Raw genomic sequence first — 16,802 nt, forward strand, 5'->3', positions numbered from 1 at the left:
GGATTACTTGGATTGTGAGAAGCAGAAAAAGCAACCAACTTCTAAGACTGAACTTTGGGGGTGTGGAAAAATATCCCTGCCGAGTTCTTGAGACTGAAATAACTGAAAGCAGGTCTCCTCAAAATAATTGAATATTTAGTTGTTGAGGCTTCTGTGTAATTTTAAGTTCAATATGTTTTGTTGTTATTTATTTTTCTGGCACTGAAAAAATGAGTAAAACATACTCAAAGGCAGTTTTGATTGGAACTTAAGGAAATGATGTGTGGCTCTGACTTTTGCACAGTATTGTATTTATGTTTGTACAACCAAATGCAAAAGAGTGAACATCTCCGGTCAATTTACACATTTTGTTGAATTTCTGAATGAAAATAAGTGAACACATCATCTACAGACAAACATAAATATGGCAAATTTTAAAATAGCACTACAAATAAAACATAAAATATGAAATATGCCATAATGTGTGCAGGTCATATTTTCTGTTTATGTTAAACTCAGCAAATAAGCAGTACCTGTGTATTAAAATGTGCAGAAGTGTGTTCTAAATAGAGGATGTGTTCAATTATTTTCACTCAGAAAGTCAACAAAATGTGTCTTCTGACCAGGGGCACCAAAACTTTTGCATGTGACCGTACAAAGAGCATGTTGAACATCTATTCTTGCAGAGTCATTGTGCTGCCTCACTACTGCGACACAATCATGACATTTTAAACCTGTGTAAAAAATTAATCTTATTACTCCAGATGCCTCACGGGGTCTTTAAATGTCCTCGGTCAACCAGAGTCATCACTCCTACACAGACCTCCGAGTGGACGGACATGGACAGCGTGTTAAAGCAACTGGTAGGCCAACTTTATTGCATTACTGAAAGATTTGAAGATTTCCAGTAAGGGGTGAAGATGTAGAATATCTTGAATCTTAATGTAGAATATTTTGTTTAAGAATGTATTTCTTACAATTAGGAATAATAGTTATTTGGCTTTTGTATCTCTTTAAGGTCTCTAACATGTTCCTTGAGAAGGACACTGTGACATGAGATAAGGACTTGTTTATGCCCATCTCCAATCTATCCTACTAGACATGGTGGCAGCCTGAACTGTAAACTTAAATTAGTTCTGCTTACTTTTCATTTAGTCAGGTTAACTTGAATCAAATGTTCTTCTTTGTGTAAAGTGCAGCCATCAATTAAAACAACTCCATTATATTGAATGGACTGCTTTATACTGTAACCAGGAAAAGACTAGAATCGCTCATTTCTGAGGGCTACTAAGAGCTTAATGCATATTTGCCATTCTGTTAGCATTCAGAATAATAGACTAACTGCTAAACCTGAACACAAAACATCAACATGGTGAGAATAACAAAAACATGTAAAATGCATCCAAACTTCATATTTAACTTGAGAGTATGCTATTAGACAAGGATAACATTTTGCAAAGAGAATTATATTTATAAATTTAAAAATGAGAGTTAACCAATAAAACTGCTGTTTCAGGCTATGTAAAAAGTTAAAAATCTTTCTGAAAATAAAAATTGCTTAGCTGGTGTTACAGGTGAAGCACAAGAATAAATGATTATATCATCTACATAAAAATGAATTCTACGATCTTCAGTGTGTTTTACAACTTTATACATAAAGTAAAAAGCACGGGCCCAAGGATAGAGCCCTGTGGAACCCCATTAACCATTTTCTGAAACTGTGATTTTCAATTTTTGCCAAATTGTCAACAATGGCTTTATAACAAAAATATTATTGTTATTCATTTTTGGTGTCTGGATACTCTTCCCTATCAATTTCATTAAACATATGCTGAAGAATATGCTTATAAATACATACTTTTTTGGTCATATTTATAAGCAGAAAGTCAAAACACATTATTTGAAGTGGATACATGCACTGAAAGCATATTAATTAACAAAAACCAAAGTGCCTAAACACTTATTTTTGTGTAATTTACCACAACATAAAGATACAAATTTTAAAATGTATGAAAAACACCCTTTCATAATTTCTGTGATGTGATACATGCCCAAAACTAAGAACTAAAGACCACATATTGAATTTCAAAAGTAAAACAGATTTTAAATTCTAGTTCTAAAAATGTTTTTCAGGATTACAGAAACACAAAAAAGGAAACAGAATGAAAAGAATGGATATAAATAGAGAAAAATAACATTAACAGATTATTACCTTCACATCAACACATATAACCTCACACTCAAAGGCTTGACTAAGACAACACAAAGAAAATCAGCAGGCTAAAACTCTGAGAGAGAGGGAGAGAGAGAGAGAGAGAGAGTGTGTGGTGGGGGTGAGAGCACTTGCAAGTGTCTTTTCCATGTCAAAGGTCAAAGCAGTTGTACCTTTATGCAAATTATATGTAAATTAGACAGTCTACATACACAACTGCTGATTCATCATTACAAATCAAAATTACTGTAATGCAGACATGGACTGGTTTAGAAACTGAACACAGTGTCATTGGTGAGATCCGGTCAACAAAGGTAGTGTCCCTCTTAATGACGTCAGCTAGAGTCGCTCTCAGTCAGGACAAAGGCCTTGAAGGGTCCCAAACGGTCACCTTTCACCCAGTTATACGGTGATGGAAATATTCAGTTCCAAATCTTGTACCACAAACTGCAAAATATAATAACTTTTTTTGGTTAACTTTACTACTTTACGACTATTAGTAAAATATTTCTAACACAAATCTAGTAACACATACTATTTATTGTATAAATCCTTATGTACTGAGGTAAATCTAGTTGACCAGTTCAGTTGGATAAGTCTTACAGACTGAAGAGCCTTGTGGCCAAAAATCTTCCCAGGATTCTTAGCTGTTTTGTTGGTTAAGTCTTATTTTTCTAATTCATAAATATAATTTTCTTTGGAAAAAGTGATTTTTGTCTAATAGCGTACTCTCGTGTTAAATATGAAGTTTGAATGCATTTTACATGTTTGTGTTATTCTCACCATGATGGTGTTTTGTGTTCAGGTTTAGCAGCTAGCTTAATCACTAAGAATGCTAACAGAATGGCTTGAAAAAGGAAAGTACTGCCAGCTCGATGGGAACCTTTTATTTATTGGGCTGTTTAAGTTAACCTTACTTGCTGAAGAAGTTTGGATCACTGAAAATGAACTAGTAACTATAACTTAAATACAAAGTTATATAAGTTTGAACCTGTGAAGTAACTGTACTTAATATTTCTGAGGCAAACAAGTCCTTATCTCATGTCACAGTGCCCTTCTCAAGGAACATGTCAGAGGCCTCATGGAGACACAAAAGCCAAGGAACTATTATTCCTAATTGTAAAAAATACATTCTTAAACAAATGATTACGGAGAATAATCTGCCTCCGCACACACACTTTCTAAGCACCTTATCACCCTGGGTGGTGGGGGTGCTGGAGCCTATCCCAGTGCTCACTGGGCAGAAGGCAGAAAACACCCTAAACAGGTCACCAGACCATCACAGGGCACACACATGCACACTCACACCAAGGAGCAATTTAGTATCTCAAATTGGCCTGACTGCATATATTTGGACTGTGAGAGGAAACCCATGCAGACATGGGGAGAACATGCAAACTCCACACAGAAAGAACCCTGGTCGCCCGGCCGGGGAATCGAACCCAGGCCCCTCTTGCTATGAGGCAACAGTAAATTTTAAAATAATGCAAATAATTAATGTAATGCTTTAGTTTAAAATACTGTTGTGCTGTTACAGTTTCCACTATAATTTTATCCTTGTTCCTGTGTTGGAATTGGGTTTAGAGTAGCTCCTGCAGTATGAATTTTAAATATATTTGATAAATGGGTGTCATTAATCATCCTGAGTGACCGATTAGAATCAATAAATGTCTCTTCTGTTGTTTCAGGTTCGTGGGAAGGCTCTGCTCTTCATCATAGTTCTTAGCCTGGGAGGATCTTTCCAGATTGGATGCAACCTTACGCTCATCAGCTCCCCAACTCCGGTGAGTTTATTACTCAATATGTCCTACGTTCACATTACCAGGTTGAAGTGGCACAAATCCTATTTTTTGCCATAATGTGAATCAGATCTGATGTTTTCAGGGCTGTGTGGACACACAAATCTGACCTTTTCAAATCTGGCCTGAGCCACTTTCATATGTGGTCCTTGATCGGATATGGATTTGAGCAATGAGGCTTGTAATGTGAACATATAGGCTGCGTTCACATTACAAGCCTCATTGCTTAAATCCGATTTTTCAAATCCGATCTCTCTGTCAGGATGATTCCCACTCGTTTAGGTAAGTGATTCAAATCTGTCATTAATGTGAACGAACCAGCATCCTGAAATTACCCAAATGCACACATCCTACTCAGTAATGTCACGTGAATGAATCACATGTATCATCAGCAAACAGACTAACGGTCAGAACGAGCTTCGCTGAGAAGATAATTAACCATGATCAGCTCTCAGCTGTTCATTATTAGAGCAAGATGAAGGTGAAAAAGGTGAGATGTGTTGCTTTTCCACTGTTTACAGGCTTTAACTTCTGTTCAGCGCTGCTGCCATGGTAAATGATGGCACATCAATTCCGATCCGAGCGTCACATTAAGGTCGCATCGCCACGAATCAGATACGTTTCTGATCTAGGACCATATATGAAAGCGCCTCAGGTCGGATTTGAAAAGATCAGATTTGCATGTTCACACAGCATGAAATATCAGATCTGAGTCTCATTAGGGCAAAAAATCGGATTTGTGCCACTTCAACCTGGTAATGTGAACGTAGCCGTATACTCTACCACCATTACACACTTTAAAGAAAAGGTAAGTGGTTCTGAGTAGGATACTTCTATATGAGGGTGTCTACAACTATGGGCGCTTTGAGTGGACTTCATATAAACAAAAGTGAACTTTAAATAGTCTGTAATACAAATAATGAGAATTATCAATGATCAGTGATGGCGTTATAAGGTAAAACATTACATATCTTCACTACTGTTTTCATTCTAATACAGGTCAAAGTAGATTTATAAATCACTGCTTTCTGTTTTTATCTGCAGTTTACATACTTTTGTATATGAAATACATGGGTTTGTATATGAAATACATTATACAAGGGCAGAGATCCTATATCAAGACTTTTACCTTGAAATTCTTTACAAATATGCCTAATAAAGCAGATATAGCTTAGCACACACTTAGATTTAGTGTTTTTAAGGTTCATTCAGTTGTCCCAGAGCCTGGGGTTCTCTGTATTTGATGTCCGTTATGTATATGAGTGCAGTATTGTCAGTATTATAAACCAGAAGATCATGATTGTCTTCTTTCCTCCTGCTGTGTCCATCCACAGTTCATTAAGAGCTTTATTAACAGCAGTTGGACTGAGCGCTATGGAGAAGCTCCAGGAGAAAACACAGTCACACTCATATGGTCCACTATAGCGTCCAGCTATGCTTTTGGTGGTCTGTTTGGATCCATCAGTGTCCGCTGGATCACCAACCACTTTGGGAGGTGAGAGTTTCCCTTTAGTTGTCTCAAACAGGCCCAGTTTAAGAAAAGGTTTGATAGCAAGGATAAACACTGAGCCTACTAAATTTGTATAACCCAAAAAAGCGAAATGTTCACTGTGTCATTTCTGTCTCCTTCACAGAAAGAGAGCTATGATCTGGAACAATGCAATCAACATCGTTGCTTTAGGCACCATGATCACAAGCAGATTCGCAAACTCGTTTGAGATGATTATACTCTCTCGCTTGCTGTTTGGTTTCACCTCAGGTAAGCCTATCTCACCTGATACCTACACTACAACACCAGATTTAGAGACATTTCTAATCGGACAGTATGTGGTAACATTGTCCATTCATCACATACAGTCCCACTGGTCAAAAGTTTAGACACATCTACTCAGCACTGTAGAATCTCTCCTGTAAAATTACAGTAATGTACTGGCAGCAGGCCTTTCAGCAGATTACCGTAATTTTACAGTGACTGTGCTGTAGTTCTAGTTCAGCAACTTTTCACTGGTTCTGTATCTAAGATTTAGACTGTATTCTGTGTCATCTCTGCTGGTTTAGTAGGACCTGTTAGTCTGCAGTTCTTTCTAAAGGAAGTTTCTAATTTTATTTATTGCTGATTGTGAAGGGTTAGGTGCGAACATCCATGGACTCTACCTCGGAGACAGCTCACCCAAGAAAATACGAGGAATGGTCACGCTTACGGTCGCTCTCTTCTTATCTAGTGGCAAGCTGTTCGGGCAGTTCTTGGGACTAAGGTGAGGCCTAAGTTTTGTTATGGAACATGAACATTTTCTGGACTCTGCAATGTGTGGGCGTCTAACTTCTAGACATTCTTGGAGATTTACCTTCACGCAGAGTTTAATTCCAGCTCTAATATAACTCATATGACGTGCCCCCTCAAATCACGGAATTTGAGGGGAGGGGAAGGAAGGGGATGACACTGTCAGCAGTGAAAAAAAACTCAAAATATTCCCCTTGCTAAACCGGCCGCATCTCATTTGGACATACCACTATACACCGTATTGACATAAGAGCCCTTAAACTAATGTGGTCGACCTTTGTGCCATTTGTATGATTGTTATGAAGAACTTAGGCAGAGACCTAGTTAAGAAGCTTATATATATATATACACACACATTACATTATTACAGCCTTATGAGGCATTATTCGAGTTTATAGCATTGTTGCCAAGTTCCAAAGAGTTACAAGCACATTTATAACTATTTATGAATACGGGCTTAAAAGAAAGTGTTAAATAGTATAATAGTGTAATAACAGTGTTTATAACTGTCTGTAACTTGCTAACAATGCTTTCTTAGCATACTTATAAACCCTAACAATGACTTATAATGTACTATAATTAATTATAGTACATTAGGGTACATAATTCTTTGATGGCTCACAAACATCTTGTAACACAAGTATTTGGTGTTCTTAACTGGGTCTCAGCTTGATTGATACATTTACATAGAAATAGAGCTTCATAGCAGTGTTATAAACGGAGTAAATGTCTGTCTGTTGCTTTAGTTTAAATTGTCAATACAACATAATTTATTCCATAAAATATCATTTTGAATACTGACAGAAGCTGATCATAAATACTCAAGTTACTTATATGTTATTCATTGCTTAACCATGTGTAATTCAGCCATCAGATAAAGTGTTATTGAACATTCAGTGTAAGTTAATGTAACAAGATTTGGAAACACTTTCTATGAATGTCACCTAAGCATCTATAAACACATTCATAACATGTTATAATGCATTCATTAGGCATTATAAACATGGCTATAAATATTTATAAAAATGCATTACGCTTTATAGCCATGTTTATTATGCATTATGAATTGTTAACATAATACATTATAAATACTGATCATAACAAATTATAAGAGCTCATAAGTTGTTTTTGTCCGCTCTAAGTAAAGTGAAGCATACTGTGCTAAAGCCTCCTCCAGTGTTAAGAGTGAGGCTTCAATTTGAAGTGTTTACTGAAGGCTTTACTGAAACACTAAAACATACACAGTAAAGCACATTACAGGCTTCAAATGTCAGAGTTTAAACTAGAGCTGCCATCAGTGTTTTACCCAATGTGGGAAAGGTAATGTACACCACCGTTAGCTTGGTATTTGTCTTTACTTTACACTCTCCAAGCTGGGACTGACTTCCTTGGCACTGACAGTATAACATGTTATTAACACTATTTATAATGCATTATATTAACAATTAATAATGCATAATAAACATGGCTATAAAGTGTAATTCAGTGTAATTCTTTTTAAAAAATATTTATAACCATGTTTATAATGTCTTATGAATACATTAGAACATGTTATAAATGTGTTTATAGATGCTTACAAATGTGACATTCATAGAAAGTGTTATCCAAGATTTTATTCCAAGTAGTTCTGGATCATTTCTGTTGGTCCATTCATCATGAAATTTTCACACAGTGTAAAGGGCAGATGTTTACTGAAAATATGTCCATGTGCGCGCAGCTCCAGCTCAAATTTCAGACGTTTTAACTGAGCAACTGCATTTGCATTAAGAGAAAAATCACATATGTTTGTTGACCAGACAAGCACTTTAAAGCCAGTGTGATAGATGTTTAAGAAGAGGACTGGACCCTCCTGCCCTAGTATTGTTTCCTTTAAGCACCTCACTATTCGTACACCTCTCTGCTCTCACAGTGAGATCCTGGGTCGGGAGGACTTGTGGAATATCCTGCTCGGCATCCCAGCATTTTTTTCCATAATTCAGATGGTAACACTGCCTTTCTTCCCTGAAGCACCAAGATACTTACTGATAGAGAAGGGAAACACTGAGGAGTGTAAAAAAGGTGCGTATTTACTTAAATCTGTCCAGTATTTACTTAAATATAAAATATTCTATAAAAGTAAACATATCCACCTGTGCTATACATCACAATATTCTGAACTAAGGGTCAATTCCACTTATTTTCAAGATTTCTGCATAATTAAATGGTTAAGATGTAAACAAAATCATTCAGAGTGGTTTGGTGTGAAATGGTCCATTCTAGAGAAATTAACTGAGACAGAATTCTTTATAGTGGTTTTGATAGGAACCAGACGTCTGAAGAGTTTGCTGCCTCTAAAAGCTCCCTCACAGAAAGTTACTACATTAAATGATTTTGAATGCACTGCCTGATTCCTGAGACATTGACTTATGATAGTTTCACGAAAAAGTTTAGGCTGAAAAATGTTTAAATCCTTTTATGGTGGAGAGGTACGTGCAGGACACTGTGAGGCAAAAAAGTCCCCAGAGAAAGCTTGTTTTTCAGGCTTGCCACTGTACCATTATCAGCATTAAAAACAACATATACAACTTAGTAATTCAGAGGATCTGGTGACATTTGAAAAAAAAAAATGTCCATACAGAAAAATGTATCACGTCTGGAACATTTTTACCACAGGATACAGCTGCAATTTTTGAAAACGCAATTCATTTTTGTCACGTTAGCAAATCCTCCCCTTTGTGTGTTCAGCGCTGCAGTGTCTGTGGGGTCCGGGGGACTATAAGCTGGAGATTGAGGAGATGCTGCTAGAGCAGGCGGCTCTGAGAGGAGAGCGCAGTAAGACTCTGCTGGAGCTGCTGAGGGACCGAAAAGTACGCTGGCAACTTCTCTCAATGTTCATCATCCAAGAAGCTATTCAGTTCTGTGGCATCTCAGCGGTAAGTAACCTTTAACATAACTCCAGTATTATTTAAAATAATAATCTGGCAAAAAATATAATTTAAATATCATTGATGCCAACTCCCACGATCAATAAAATCCCATTGCTGGGCCATTGCCATGTTATCCCAGGTGGCTGCTAATATGTTGCTGGGCCATTGCCGTGTTATCCCAGGTGGTTGCTAATGTGTTGCTGGGCCGTTGTTATGGCATCCTAGGTAACTGTTAATATGTGTATATATTCATGTGCTAGTATTTATGTACATGTACTGTCTGTGAAGATCTGATTATTTGTGGCAGTTAGATTTTCATTTTCTCAACATTCTCCTGTTCATGTCCTATGGGTTTTATGTTTGAGCAAATGCTGCATTAAAAGGGGGCATGGGATCAGTCCCCAAAGCACTGTGACACACTAGTTTCATGGTTCTAGCTTGTGAAAATGGTACAAAAAAGATGTAGAGTAGTAAAATTAAGGAAGCAAGTTTGCTTAAAAATGAAAGACTTCAGATTCTAGATTGTCAAACAACAGTGTATATTGTATGTGTTAGAAAAGCTTGCATGTTACTACATGACCTCCTGTTGGTATACTTTGTGTGCGTTCATTCGACAGGAGATATTTGAAAAGCATCTTCAAACTTGAAGCGCCCTCTTTACCTTGTTTGACCATTCATTCAGTGATCCCTAATGGCCTCACATGATCTTCTTGTGCTGTGGTTCTAAACTCATATTGTAGTATGAAGCTTTCTCACCCTTCTCGCTCTGTTTCCACAGTTCAGCCTATATTCTTTCAGCATCTTTGAGGAGGCTGGAATTCCTGTGGACAAGATTCGTTATGTCACCATGGGGGTGGGGCTGTCTGAAGTCCTCACCAACATCACATGTGTGAGTTCTCTAATACATCAGAATGTAACCATCCAGCATTGTTGACCCCTCTAAAGACTGATAACAGAATAAAATGAATAGTTTGGTGAAAAATCAAAATCAATTGTCCTCTTAACCTCAAATGTTGCTTGTCAGCTAAAATGTTTGTGAAAGTTTCTTTAGCTAAAACTTCTTTAGCTTTGCACTGATTTTAGCTATAGTTTATGTTCATTTTTATAGATAATGTGTGCCACACAATGTTAGAAACCACATAAGCACATCTATTTGAGGTTACTCAACACAGGTAGCTGTGTGATGATTTAGGCATGCAGTTTGCACAGAGGCAGAGGGAGCCAGCGGCCAGGGGGGACGTGTTACCCTGGGTATTCCTGGTGGTTTATAGCTTGGTGAAAAATCAAGCTATTCATCGCTTCTCGGCCTTTTGGCTAAGATCATGTGTAGTATCTGTTCTTATCAGTTTAATATCTGATACGTCCTCTATATGAGGACTACATATTAAATTGATTTTTAGAACAGGGAGATGGAAGAGGAGCTTGCTCTGTCCGCTCCACGCATCGATCTGGTATTGCAGTACCTCCGGGAACATGGGGCAGTTGTGGGCTGGAGGTTAGGGAACCAGCCTTGTGACCGGAAAGTCGCTGGTTCGATCCCCTCGGCTGACAGTATGTGACTGAAGTGCCCTTGAGCAAGGCACCTAACCCCCAACTGCTCCCTGGGCGCTGTGGATAGGGCTGCCTACCGCACTGGGCAAGTGTGCTCACTGCCCCCTAGTGTGTGTGTGGTGTTTCACTGCATGGATGGGTTAAATGCGGAGGTCTAATTCCGATGTGTTCAGACACAGTTGGCTAAAAGGTTCATTTCATTCATTTCATAAGCCATTGCTATGGTATCCCAGGTGATTGCTAAGGTGTCGCTAGCCCGTTGCTATGGTATCCTAGGTGGCTGCTAACGTGTGTGTATATATATATATGTATGTGAGTCTGCATGTAATGTCTATGAGGGTCAGTGTGAGAGAGTTAGATTTCATCATTTAATGATATTCTCACATACCATACTAACAGATGAGGCCTAAGCTTTCACTACTTGTTAGCATAATAGCTCCAGTACAAAACTAAAGAAAAAAACTTTGGACACATGCCTTGGCGGTTTGATCAAAATTGGGTTAACAGGACATTTGTGTACATTTGATTTTTCAGCAAACTAATCCTTTAAATGAAAAATGCAAAGGTCTCTGCATGTGTATTAATGTGACATATTACTATGTGTGTGCACACAGGGTCTGCTGATTGACCGTGTGGGCAGGAGAGTGCTGCTTTGGGTCGGTTATGGTGTCATGGCAGTCATTATGGCACTGATGACCCTCACTCTGGAACTAAAGGTGACTGACTTTCACCAAACAACTACATTTATATGCTTTAGATCTGCCATTAGATAAGAAGATATGGACTTATACACAAAACTCTTGGCCACATTTCAAAACACAAAGTAAAGTGATCCACAAGACTGATACAGGTAGAATAAATTTAGTCTAAACTGTGGGTCCAAACTTCAGTTTCTCACTCTCATAACTACGTGACTTGCATATTAGGTTGTTAGTAGTAACCGAATAATTTGTAGCTCCTGAATAGTAAGTCTTAAGATTGATTACTGAAGAATAAGCCTGCAGTTTAGGAGGTCAGAGGAAATGCTTTAGAGAAACCTACTGACTCAAATTTACTTTACAGTGATTTACAATACTTTACAGTGATTTTTCAATGCAAATGTATGCATTGCATTTCCTGTCCAAATGAGCAGTGATCCTACATGTCTGCTGAGTTTTCATATGTAATCTTGATAAGTTTTCTGTTTCTAATAAGTTACTGTTTTGCCTTGCAATGCTTTGCCTGTACCTCTCTGTCATGAATGGAATTAAAAACATGAAGTTTAGGCCAAAACGCTTGATCGTAAAACAATGTTTCAGGCATCAGGCAGCAGATTCATAACCATTTAATGTAATAACTTTCTGTGAATTTTGTTGAAATGATTTTAGAGGCATTAACCTCTTCAGACGTTCACCACTGTGAACAATTCTGAGTGTAATTTCTCTAGAATGGAGCATTTCATACCAAACCACTCTGAATGACTTCCAACTTTTATTTAAGCATCCCTGACTGAATGCAGAAATATATAAAAATTGGTGGAACTTCCACTTTGGTGGAAAAAAGTACACAAAGAAAACCTAATGAGAGTTTAAAATGTAGCTTACTGACTGATTATTGACTTGTGTGAAGGCAAAATATAACTTGTAAAACATGAAAACATAAACTTATTATGGAAAAGAGAACCTTTCCTTCAATGTGTTTCCAAAACAACTGTCCCTCTTCATACATGAAAGAGGAATTTCAGCAAATGTTCAACAATTTTGAGTAAATAAGTGGTTGAAATGTAAATAAAATAATTCAGAATGGTTTGGCATGAAATACAGTATTGTAGAGAAACCTACGGGCTCAGATTTCTTTACAGTGGTGGTGATAGGAACCAGATGTCTGAAGAGATCAATGCCTCTAAAAGCTCCCTCACAGAAAGTATAATACATGATCATTATCACAAATAAACTGGCTGAGGCCTGAGACGTTGTAGGATGAGTATGAGATGAGATATTTGGCCTAAAATGTATTTTTAAAAGCCGTTCATGAAGCAGAAGTACATGCAGAAATATGTATGTTGGCAAAATAGGCAAAATAGTCCCCACAGAAAACTTATTTCAGATTTTCCACTATTTTACTATCAACAATATCACATATAAAAGCTCAAAAGACATGTAGGTTCACTGGTGTTTTTGGATAGTAAATAAAATGACTATATTTGCACTGTGGATATCACAACCCCTGGTTCCTATCACCACCACTGTAAGGAAATCTGAGTTGGCAGGTTTCTCTAAAATAAACCATTTCACATCAAACCACTCTGAATGACTTTGTTTACATCTCAGCCGTTGAATTGTGTAGAAACTGTGAAAAGTCAGTGGAGTTCCCCTTTAAGTATGTCTAGCTTAATCTTTATAGTGCCATAAAAAAGGAATGGGATTTCACCTAAACCCCTTTATTCCCTCATTTTATTAGGATTACTCTTTCTGGATTCCGTACAGCACCGTCGCCCTCGTATTCCTCTTTGTCATCTTCTACGGAGCAGGTCCAGGTAAACAGTCACTCGCATACATAGACTTCCACAGTGCTTATGAAATGGTGATACTTAAGTCATTAATACAATTAATTCATTTGAAAAAACTCTTTGTTTTTGATTGACAGCTGGGGTCTTTCCACCGCTCAGTCACGAGATATTTGTCCAGTCGTATCGCTCTGCAGCGTTTGTGTTCATTGGAATTCTACTATGGGGCGGCTTCACTGTGTTAGGGTTCATCTTCCCTTTCCTTCTAGTAAGTTTGCTTGTTGCATAACCACAATAGTCCACTATTGCTAACTAATGGTCATAATAACCGGGTCACCGGGTACCCAAACAAAAGACACAGCTATTTAATGATTTACACTGATTTTAATATCATTTCACAGTTAACCTTTGTCACAGTAGCATCACCAGAGTTGTTTAACTCCTGCTTGACCAACGACAGCACGTTACTGTCAAATCAGGCCATTCTAGAGTTAGTTCTACTACTTAGATGAAGCCATTTATTCGTTCAGTGTGTTTTAGGTAAACCTAGCTTGTATCTACAGCCAGTGACCACTTATTCAGGTCCACTTACCATATAGGTGCACTTTGTAGTTCTACGATTACAGATTGTGGTCCATTCGTTTCTCTGCATGATGTGTTAGCCTCCTCTTTACCCCTTTCACCAGTGCTTAAGACCCCCACAGCTCCTGTCAAAATGGAGAAATGGTCTTTAAGTATGAGTTGTTCATTTTTCAGCGTCAGAAAAAAAAAATATATTTCATAGAAATTTACACAGAAGCCTCAAAAACAAAATATATTTTTTCAGTACTTAATATTTCCACTCTTTGCCTTTATTAGAGCTTCCATTCTTTTCAGGAGACTCGCTTTCAGTTTTTTAAAAATCTGCAGGGATATTTTTCCACACTAACAAAGTTCAGTCTTAGAAGTTAGTTGCATTTTCTGCCTTTTACAATCCAGCAATCTCAAACACATTCAACAATGTTGGTGACGTTGTTGTCAACCTTATTTTAAAGGATTTGCAAGAAAAATCAAAAAATCAAAATTCAAAAGTACGGAATGAAGATTTTCAATAAAATAAAACTCATTTTATTGCATATAAATAAAATTAAAATTGATTTTATTCAATAAGATTATTTTATTCTAATCTATTCTGGTCAAATGGTGAGGCAGACAGCTTATATTACACTACATTATCATTTCATATTTCTTATCTAATACATCTGAAATATCTTTTGGCATCTTGTTTATAATACTATTATCTAGTTATATAAAATAATATCCACTTAACAGCTGTGTCAGAAAGCATTAGCTGCTACTGCTATGAGCCTTGCAGGTGGTTGCTAGGAGTCCCATTTCTGTCCTGCCTCTGCACCTTTTAGTAATTTTTTCTCTTTTTTCTTTTGATTCTTTCTTTCCTTATTCAAGTGGAGTATTTTATATCAAACTTCCTCAGAAATATCTCCTGAGAAATGAAATTTGTACTTAATGGCGTTTAGACTGGATTTTAAATACATGAAGAGTAGTCTTGAGGCTTGTATTTGTTTTCCATTTGTACAGACAGAAAACTTAATGCCATTCTCTTGTGCTCCTCAGGTCACTCTGAAGTCCTTCAGCTTTGTGCTCTTCTCAGGCGTTTGTTTTACCGCATCTCTCTACGTTTTCTTCATCCTACCAGAAACGAAGGGCAAAACTCCTCTGGAAATCTCTGAGGAGTTTAGGAACATCAGAGTGTGCAGCTCTTCCACTGATGACACGTGCTTGGAGACTAAGTTGTGAAAACCAACCTGATACAAACAGGATAGAAGTAAAAAAAAAAAAGGTTTATTTGCTCTTCGCTTCACTACTGAGCTGGTGATATAGGCTTGTGAATGATACTTGACTAATAACAAAGATAAAGATTTTACTTGACTTTTTTTCTTTTTGCTAATTTAATGCAATCATCTAGGTCAGAGGTCGGCAACCCAAATGTTAAGAAGAACCATTTTGTCCTTTCAACAAAAATGAAACCACCTTGGGAGCCACAACATTTTATGTCCATTTTACTATTGTGGCTGTAAATATGTCTCATTATGTGCTAATGTACTAGTATAGGCTAAAAATATAAAATAAATGAAAACACAGACTTACTTTGCTCTGCTTTAAGCTTTTGCTCAGCTATAGCCACTTTTCTCGCATCTCTGGCAGGAAACCTTTCCACAAAAGTACAATAGTGTCTTGTAAAATGTCTCTCAATGTTTGATTTTTTACAAGGATGAAGTTGCTTCTCATTCAACAGTGGAACGGGAAAATTTGAACAAGAAGCTGGCGAATGAGACGCTGACTTCAGCCTTGTGACTTTTTCAGTGTTTGACAGTTTCTCGTTGTAAATTATATTACATTTAGTAATCGTTTGGGAACTGAGGACACCAATTGATGTAGTTGTGAACAGTCCAGGGTCTCCAATATTCTGTATTGCATTACATAATGCGCCACACATTTTTAATGGGATTCAGGACTGGACTGCAGACAGGCCAGTCCAGCACCTGCACTCTCTTATTACTAAGCCATGCTGTTGTAACACATGCAGAATGTGGCTTGGCTTTGTCTTGCTAAGAAAAGCAGGGACGTCCCTAAAAAAAAGACGTCGTCTAGATGGCACTATATGTTGCTACAAAATGCGTATCTCAGTAATACACCCCCGTCCCTTGACAGATGCTGGCGTTGGGATTTAGTCAGGATGGTCCTTTTCCTCTTTGGCCCAAAGAACACATTGTCCATTATTGCATCAGTCCATCTCAGATAAGCTTTAGCCCTGAGAAATTGGTGGCGTTTCTGGATGCTGTTGATATGATTCCACTTTTGCACTGCATAATGAAACAGGGCAGATGTAAATAGTAGTCATCCCTGTGTCATGCAGGGGGTGGATCTACAGGGTGGCAATGTGTGGCAGCTGCCACCACCTCCATGACACTTACCACCTCACCAGCCACCCCGGTTCTGCAGTAGTTCTGTGGACAATATTGAAAAAAAACATATACTATTAATTTACACAAGGACACACCTGTGTGTGTGTGTGAGCCACTTCCAATTCGGATTCCTCGGAACACACACAGGAAGTGCAGAGCTGCCACTGGAGGAGAGAGAGAACAGATAGAATCATTAGCTTTTCTGTGTTAAGTTTCATGTGGAATGTGTTTTGTATTGTTAATATTGTATTGTTTTGTTAAGTGATTTATTATTGAAAATAAAATATTTTTAAAAAGTTTTGTGTGGAAAAAATGAGCAAGTAATACTTACTGCAGTCATTTTAAAACTATGTGTCATGACCAAATTTAGTGTTCACACTAAAGTGCCACACTTTAATTTGTATTGACGGGACGTGTTAACATATTTTCACCAACTCTTCCCTCCATTTCTCACTCTTTTCTAGTCACTTTATTTTTCTACTTTCTTTTTTCTCTGTTTTTAATGTGTTAAAATTCACATACTTTTTTGAAAAGTTTTCTGTCATCATGAATATTCTAACACAGGACACCTCTGTCGGTCTTACAGTATAAATCTAATAAATAATCCCACCTCTGACCAATTA

The 16,802-nt window shown here is 37.4% G+C and overlaps 1 protein-coding gene and 1 non-coding gene across 2 annotated transcripts; both read left to right on the top strand.

Moving 5' to 3' along the window:
- Positions 1 to 709: 709 nt before the first annotated feature.
- LOC118799883 (solute carrier family 2, facilitated glucose transporter member 11-like) lies at positions 710 to 15,264 on the top strand. Its single transcript, XM_036559962.1, has 12 exons — positions 710 to 842; positions 3,880 to 3,975; positions 5,325 to 5,485; positions 5,625 to 5,749; positions 6,116 to 6,245; positions 8,181 to 8,329; positions 8,996 to 9,183; positions 9,956 to 10,066; positions 11,343 to 11,444; positions 13,168 to 13,243; positions 13,354 to 13,481; positions 14,828 to 15,264. Exons 1-12 carry the CDS (start codon positions 744 to 746, stop codon positions 15,008 to 15,010), a joined length of 1,548 nt encoding a protein of 515 aa, XP_036415855.1. The 5' UTR covers positions 710 to 743; the 3' UTR covers positions 15,011 to 15,264.
- On the top strand, positions 10,472 to 10,664 carry LOC118800076. The gene has a single exon (XR_005006162.1). It is a non-coding gene; the product is annotated as a U2 spliceosomal RNA (small nuclear RNA).
- Positions 15,265 to 16,802: the final 1,538 nt, after the last annotated feature.

The sequence above is a fragment of the Colossoma macropomum genome, unplaced genomic scaffold, assembly GCF_904425465.1.
Source record: "Colossoma macropomum unplaced genomic scaffold, Colossoma_macropomum, whole genome shotgun sequence".
Lineage (NCBI taxonomy): Eukaryota > Metazoa > Chordata > Actinopteri > Characiformes > Serrasalmidae > Colossoma > Colossoma macropomum.